Below are 7805 nucleotides of genomic sequence, written 5' to 3' on the forward strand. Positions count from 1 at the left end.
CCCGTAACGAAGTCACGCGTTGGCTCGAAACGCAAGACGCTTACACGTTGCATCGTCCATCGCGCAAAAAATTTCCACGGTTGCATTACAACGTGTCGAATATCGACGATCTGTGGGAGGCCGATTTGATCGAGCTCCGAAATCTCAAAAGTTACAACGACGGATATTCGTATGTTCTGGTGATTATAGACGTGCTTAGTAAATATGCCTGGGTAGAACCGCTACGAGACAAAACGAGTGAGCACGTGACGACGGCTTTTCAGCGCGTGCTCTCGAAAAGCGACGGGCGCGTACCGGTATACTTACAAACGGATAAAGGTAAAGAATTTATCGGACGTCCGTTGCAAAAGTTTCTGGAAGAAAACAACATTTGTTTTCGCGTGGCCCGTAATCCGGATATCAAAGCTGCCGTCGTCGAGCGCTTCAACAGAACGTTGAAGGAGCGAATGTGGCGCTATTTTACGCATAAAAATACGCGGCGCTACGTCGATGTTTTGCAAGATATCGTAAGCGCTTACAATCACACCCGTCATTCCTCCATCAGAATGCAACCGGCTGTCGTTACGAGAGAAAACGCTCGTGTCGCGCGCGAAAATATAGTTCGACGATGGAGGAAGAGCGAAAAGATGAAACGCGCGCGAAAAGCTAAATACAACGTCGGAGAACTCGTTCGCGTCAGTAGAGCAAAAGCTACCTTCGAGAAAGGATACGAGGCGAGGTGGAGTGAAGAGATATTTCGAATTCACCGCGTTCTCGAGTGGCGAAAACCACGCGTGTACGAACTGAGCGATTTAGCGGATGAGGTCATAGACGGTATTTTTTATGAACAGGAATTAGCTAGAGTTGAGAAAAACTTGCGGGAAGAAGAGTTTATCGTCGATCGCGTGATAAAGACCAGGGGACGCGGCGCTAATAAACAGGTGTTAGTTAGCTGGCGCGGTTATCCCAGCAAGTTCGACATTTGGATCCCCGCTTCGAATTTAACTTCTCTTCCTCAAGATGAGGGACGATCAATTTCTCATGGTACTTCCGAGCAATAGCAGTATGCGCTATTTCCCGGAAAATAGAACCTCGTCATTCGTTACGGAATTACCTCAAACTGTTCACTTACACGGCGAATGGGAAGTCGCGCTTAGCGAGATTCAATTTCCAAGTACTCTTTCACACTTGCGCTATCAAGAAAATGAAATCTACTTTTTCGATACTAAACCGGGGGAGAAAGGCACAATATGGTACGGTCTTTACAAAAATACCGCAGAACTTATCTCGGCGATTAATGAAGCATGCAAACAAGCTGACTCTCACTTTTATTTGGATCAGCAAGAGAAGACTGGAGGAAAAATCCTCATCAGCATTAACTGTAACGCAAGCGAATGCGAACTAATACATTATATGAACGTTTCCGATACTCTTCTACAAATACTCGGTTTAGGTCATGCTCTTTTCAATAATCCCGTATACTATGGCGAATTATATGCCAGGCGCAACGCAATTAATCCTATTTCCAAAAAAGTGTTTACTGCAAATTATATTAAACTTGGATTTTTTAACGAAAGTAAAGGTGCACGCGAAACAGCTTTCTATGGCCTAGTTTACACCGATCACTTGATACGCGTATTAAATAGTAAATAACTAGTAAATAAGTCTGATTATTGGCTGATCAGTTCAAATATACTATTTGATACGCGTATCAAGAGATCGGTGTAAACTAGGCCTATAGTCGTGAACCTTGTAGTTTGCAGCGCGGTATTCCAGATAAAATGTTCGTTTATTGCGATATTTGTGAGCCTTATGTAACAGGAGACGTGCAAACTCCTCTTCTCCGAATAGTGCCGGTCGAGACATACCGCTATAATCACGTGGAGGCTTACGGAACGAATCAGGTGAAACATTTCTCTCCGTTGCATTATATTCCATTACGCAAAACAAATTTCCGCACAATTGAAATAGATATAAAAGATCAACTCGGAAAAAATATACCATTCGAATCCGGGACGCTGACGGTGACATTACACTTTAGACGTTTCCAGTAAGACCGTGGCGGAGTGTCGTCGTCGAAAAGAATAAAAATTAATTTCAGTACCATGGACTACGAATATTACGATTCAAACTACCAGAGTGGACGAGGCGGAGGAATTCCACGAGTTTTCGTCGGAGCACCCTATCAACGAGGTCATGGAATCGGTAGTTTTCTCGGCGGATTATTCAGAAAGGTACTTCCTTTCCTAAGTAGAGGCGCGCGTGCGGTCGGTAAAGAAGCTTTACGCGCGGGTATCAATGTGATGAAAGATGTCGACAATAATACGCCGTTGAAGGAGGCGTTCAAAACTCGCCTCAAGGAATCGAGTGGAAATCTTAAAAGAAAAGCACAGGAGAAGATAAGCAGCCTGATGAAGGGATCGGGGTATAAAGTAACCGCAAAAAATTCAGCGTTTCAGTTTCCCCTCGGCATCCACGACAGTCGCGTCGCAGTTCGTAAACGTCGTCGTCCTCAAACGGACAAAAGAAAATCATCAAAGGGCAAAAAGAATAGAACAACGATCAAAAAATCATCGAAGAAGAAGAATACTCGTGCTTTAAACAGAAAGTCATCTACCACCGCTACGAGACAACGTCGTCGTCGAGTTAGCGTCAAGAAACGCAGCGTATCCGACATATTCTCTTAATCGTCGCGCGCGCGCGCACGAACCAAGAATTCAAGGAGTATATAGAGAAGGAGGATAAGTATGTCTTTTCTCCACACACATTCGAACGAGTGTTTAAAAAGTGAACTCGATTTCTTCTCATTGCCACCCACTCAAACTAGTATCGAGAGCTCGCAATGGATCTATTACAAGCCCATAACCTCCCTCGGGGACGACGCGCCTATAGAATTCGTCATACCCGGTCACGGGGAAGACTACCTGGACCTCACTCACACCATGTTGAGTCTTCGCATACGCGTAGAAACTTCTCCCCTAGCAAGCGGCGGTGGCGACAACGAAACAAGTACACCAGGGGGAATTGCGTTCAAAGTAGGCCCCGTAAATCATTTACTGCATTCCATGTTCAATCAAATCGACGTATATTTCAATCAAAAGCTCGTCTCACCCCCAAACAACGCTTACGCGTACCGCGCGTACATAGAGGCGTTGTTAAATTATTCTTCACCCGCAAAAACTTCCCATCTGACCACTTGTCTGTGGGACATGGATACCCCCGGACTCATGGACGCCCTCGTAGATTCAGAAACACCAAATCCGGCTCTCGTGAGACGCGCTCGTTACATTCACGAGGGACACGCGCTAGATCTCATGGGTCATCTTCATTGCGACGTTTTCAATCAAGATAAATTTTTAATTAACGGTGTGGAAGTTAGAATGAGACTCGTTCGTTCGAAGGATTCGTTTTGCCTTATGGAAAATACTTCGACGTCGAAAATACGCACTTTAGACGCCAGTCTGCTAGTGAGAAGAGCAAAAATAAGTCCTGGCATTTTACTCGCGCATGCGAAAATGTTGAGCCAAACTACCGCCAAATATCCCCTTACGAGAGTCGAAGTTAAAACATTTACCATTCACGCGGGTCTCGTAGGAGAATCGTTAGACAATGTAATACTCGGTCAACTGCCGAAACGGATAATAGTCGGTTTTGTCGATAACAGAGCGTTCAACGGCGATAGAAAATTAAACCCGTTTAATTTCAAAAACTACAGTATAAATTTCTTTTCGCTATACGCCGACGGTATACAAATTCCCAGTAGACCGCTACAGCCGAGCTTCTCGAAAGACGAGCCACTCTACGTCGAAGCTTATCACACTCTTTTTTCGGGAACCGGTATACATTTTTTGAACGAGGGTAATTCTATAAGTAGAGAAGATTACGCCGAAGGATTCACAGGATTTTTCGCCTTTGATCTTACACCAGACTTATCAGCCAATTTTGCCGGCCATTGGAACCTTGTGAAACATGGCAGTTTACGACTGGAAGTGCGATTTGAAAAAGCACTTACCACAACCGTTAATTGTATCGTTTACGCCGAGTTCGATAATGTTCTAGAAATCGATTCTACTCGTCAAATCATCGTCGACTTTGCCGGTTAAATGACAAATGTCGACAAATAATATTTCTCAGCTTTACGGTACATGCTTTATTTTTACCCCGCCACCACTACTTATTTACCCATCACATTTTCCTGCGTAAAGTCCTGCAAAAAGAGAGAGAGATTCAGTTTCACTCGAGACACGGACGTCGACGCTTCGCTTGAAAAAATAGAGAGTACATTTTGAACTATGGATCTGGTCATCGACATACAAGGTTTCCGTGATGTCAACGGAAAGTTTATTCCGAAAGAAGTCGCAGTTGTCGCGAATAACGCAGCGATCGCCGGACACTGGATTATGACGCCTCCCTATCCATTTGACGATCTACCCGAAAAGTCAAGACGTGAGAATAACTGGCTTTCGCGAAATTATCATGGAATCGAGTGGTTCGATGGTGAAACCAATCTCAAATGTTTCACGTTACATCTGCGAGAAATTACGCGACAAGTGCGCTACATCTACTGCAGAGGTGTGGAAAAGGCTCGTTACTTGAGTCATCTACTTTCCAGAAACATATATAATCTGGAAGAAATTTCTCCACCGTTCAAAAGTTTACCGGAGGCCCGAGAGTACAGTCAACGCTGCTCACATCACGGATTTCGTGTTTCGACTACGGACAAAATTGTTTGTGCGTTACGTAACGCTTTCAAATTGAAACGCTGGTTAGTCTTGCGAGACAACAGCGAATGCATCAGCAGCAGCAGCAGCAGCAGCATCGGCTCGACCTACGATACTATAAATCTCTCACACGTAAATTTGGACACAAGCGACGACGACGACGACGACGACGACGAGGGTGAAAAAACCGACGGTGACATCGCTATAAAAATAAAACAGTGGCAAAAAAATAACGAGACAGAAGAGAAAGAGGAAGAAAAAGTAGCAAAAGTCTATTATTCAGTAGAGGGCGTAAGAAAAGAATACATCTTCAATAACGAACCGATACATCCATCTCCATCCAAGAACACTAGTGCGACAACTCCAAAAGAGGTAAACCCCGAAATTATACAAATAATACCTCTCGTGCGATCACCGCCTCGCTGTGTAAAAAATGAACTCGCTAGAAATCTTACATGCGCTGCATCATCTCAGTGTCAGATATGCGGGTGTATATCCTGCCGACAGACTGCCGAGGGTGTGGACGAGATCGACAGCCATCGTCGCTAACACGGACGATCACGATCGGCTCGGTCAACATTGGGTCGCTTTTTACATCGACGAGCAAGGAGCAGGAACGTATTTCGATAGCTACGGACTACCACCTTTGGACTCCAGATTCCTCTTACGCCTTCGTCGAAATTCCACTACGCATCGATGGAACACCGTGACGCTACAAGGAACGCTCTCTCAAACTTGCGGACAATACTGTTGTGTATTTTTATATTACATGTGTAGCGGCTATAATCTTTGTCAGTTTCTTAATCTGTTTAGCGATAATTGCGAGCGCAATGATCGTTTGATTGTAAAATTATTTCGTAAAATTTTTCTTCATAATAAAAGCGCATGCGTAAAACCTCACGTTGAATGCTGTCATGTTCAAGCGTGTACTTTTAAGAATAATTAAAAAAAATACTTATTCACCCGTATCAATGTATTATTTTATGTAATAAACATTGTTTGTATCTTCAACCCCTCCGTATATTTATTCATTCCTTTTTCTCTTACGTTAAAATAGTTGCACCATGTCATAAAGCGAACCTGTCCGTTCCTGTTTTCCCCTCCCTCGAGGTAAAACGCTCTTAAAAATTCCATTTTCCGTTTTCGGCATCTTAGCATCATATCCTTTTTCGAGCTTAGCGTCGTCTACCACGTGTTCTCACCAAAATGGCGCTGGTCGGCTCTTCCGCTATTTTACCGCGTGACTTCAGCGTCGTCCGCCACGTGCAGGCCCAAAAAGACGCTGGACACTTTAGGCGGGAGAGCAAATCAGACGCTGGGTAGGTATGGGGTATCCAATCAAAACGCACCATTTAGTTACTATTTTGAATCCGACATTTTTGTTTCGTAGTCGTCCACCTCGTGTAGTCCCAAAAAAGACACTAGGCACTAGACGCCTCAGGGGCGAGAGGGCCAATCAGACGCTGGGTAGGTATGGGGTATCCAATCAAAACGCTCCATTTGAATCCGTCATTTTTGTCTCGTAGTTTTCCACCACGTGCAGTCCCAAAAAATCACTAGACACTAGACGCCTCAGGGGAGGGAGGGAGGGCCAATCAGACGCTGGGTAGGTATGGGGTATCCAATCAGAACGCTGGCTAGGTATGGGGTATCCAATCAGAACGCTGGGTAGGTATGGGGTATCCAATCAAATCGCTCCATTTCACCCCCACACCCCACACGGCAGCCAATCAGAGAGCTCCGAGGTCACGTGGGCAGACCGTCTGGCCACGCCCCTGGCGCCGGAGGGGTCGGTGGAGGGGGTTTGTTTTGACGCCCCATACCTACCCACTTACTACTGACGGTGCTTACTAACTACAGAATGATTATCACTGTTCTTCCTAATATCACAAAAATGTTCCTTAACCCGTGTCTCTAGGTGCCTTTTTGTTTGACCAATATATGCAGCGTTGCAATTAGCACAATCAATCTCATATATCAACTCCGTTTGCTTAAGATTCGGTAGCGTATCCTTCCCCCTTTTAATAATGCAATCCAACCTTTTCGGAATGGTGAGGAGAACCCTGAATTCTGCATCGCGCATTGTACGGCCAACACCGTCACTAAGGCCCTTAATATACGGTATAGTGATAAACTTTCGAGGATCCTGGGCTACATTGTTACTGCTAGATCTATTATTATTGTTATGACGTGTCTGTAGCTCGTTAAGTCTGATGTTAATGTACTTGTTAATTAATTTTATTGGATAACAATTATTAGAAAGAATCTTTTTTATTTCGATTAAATTAGACTTATGAAAACGTACGTCAGATAAAAGAATAGCTCGGTCAACAAGATTACGTATAATATTAATTTTGTATTTGAGAGGGTGATTCGAAAAATAGTTTATGTATCGCCCCGAAAAGGTCGGTTTTCGGTACCAATTCGTAAGCAACACAGTCCCCTCTCGAATCACTATTGTGTCAAGAAAACTTAGAGAATTATTCTTTTCTATTTCAAATGTAAATTTTAATCTGGTGTGATAACTATTGAAAACTCTAAGTAACTCGTCAATACCAGATCTAGGAACAATCGCGAAAATGTCATCAACATATCTTTTAAAAAAGGAAATATGAAAACTAAGCAATTGCAAACAATGCGTCTCAAGGTCCTCCATGACCATATCCGCCAAAATCGGAGAGAGAGGGGAACCCATCGGACTTCCGAAGATTTGTTCATATATTTGACCATCAAAAGAAAAACTAGTGGAACTAAGAATCAAGTCCACAGCTGACAAGAATTGAGGACGGCTGAGCTTCGTCTCTTTAGAGATGTGATTCCACCTCCGTTCGATCGCTCTCAAAACAAGGTCTTTAGGGATGTTAGTGAAAAGAGACGCGACATCCAAAGAGATCAAAACATCATCCTCCCCAATCCCTACGTCACCAATCAATTCAACAAAGGACCAACCGTCCTTAATATATGACTTCGGTTTAGGGACAGATTTTTCTAAGATGTTGTGTAAAAAATAAGCCATGTTATATAGTGGACTCCCTAAAGTAGAAACAATAATTCGTAATGGTGAGCCATCCTTGTGAATCTTCGGAAGTCCGTAACAACGTGGGA

At 43.8% G+C, this 7805-nt stretch overlaps 1 protein-coding gene across 1 annotated transcript; it reads left to right on the forward strand.

Moving 5' to 3' along the window:
• Nucleotides 1–2726: 2726 nt before the first annotated feature.
• Nucleotides 2727–4082, forward strand: LOC112466461 (uncharacterized protein F54H12.2-like). Its single transcript, XM_025034553.1, has one exon. The coding sequence runs from the start codon at nucleotides 2727–2729 to the stop codon at nucleotides 4080–4082; it is 1356 nt and encodes a 451-aa protein (XP_024890321.1).
• Nucleotides 4083–7805: the final 3723 nt, after the last annotated feature.

This window comes from Temnothorax curvispinosus, unplaced genomic scaffold (genome assembly GCF_003070985.1).
Source record: "Temnothorax curvispinosus isolate PA1 unplaced genomic scaffold, ASM307098v1 QBEX01016218.1, whole genome shotgun sequence".
NCBI classification, from domain to species: domain Eukaryota; kingdom Metazoa; phylum Arthropoda; class Insecta; order Hymenoptera; family Formicidae; genus Temnothorax; species Temnothorax curvispinosus.

Bases quoted from the DNA above. Each gene is read 5' to 3' on its own strand.
- LOC112466461 (XM_025034553.1), top strand. From the start codon at position 2,727: ATGTCTTTTCTCCACACACATTCGAACGAGTGTTTAAAAAGTGAACTC.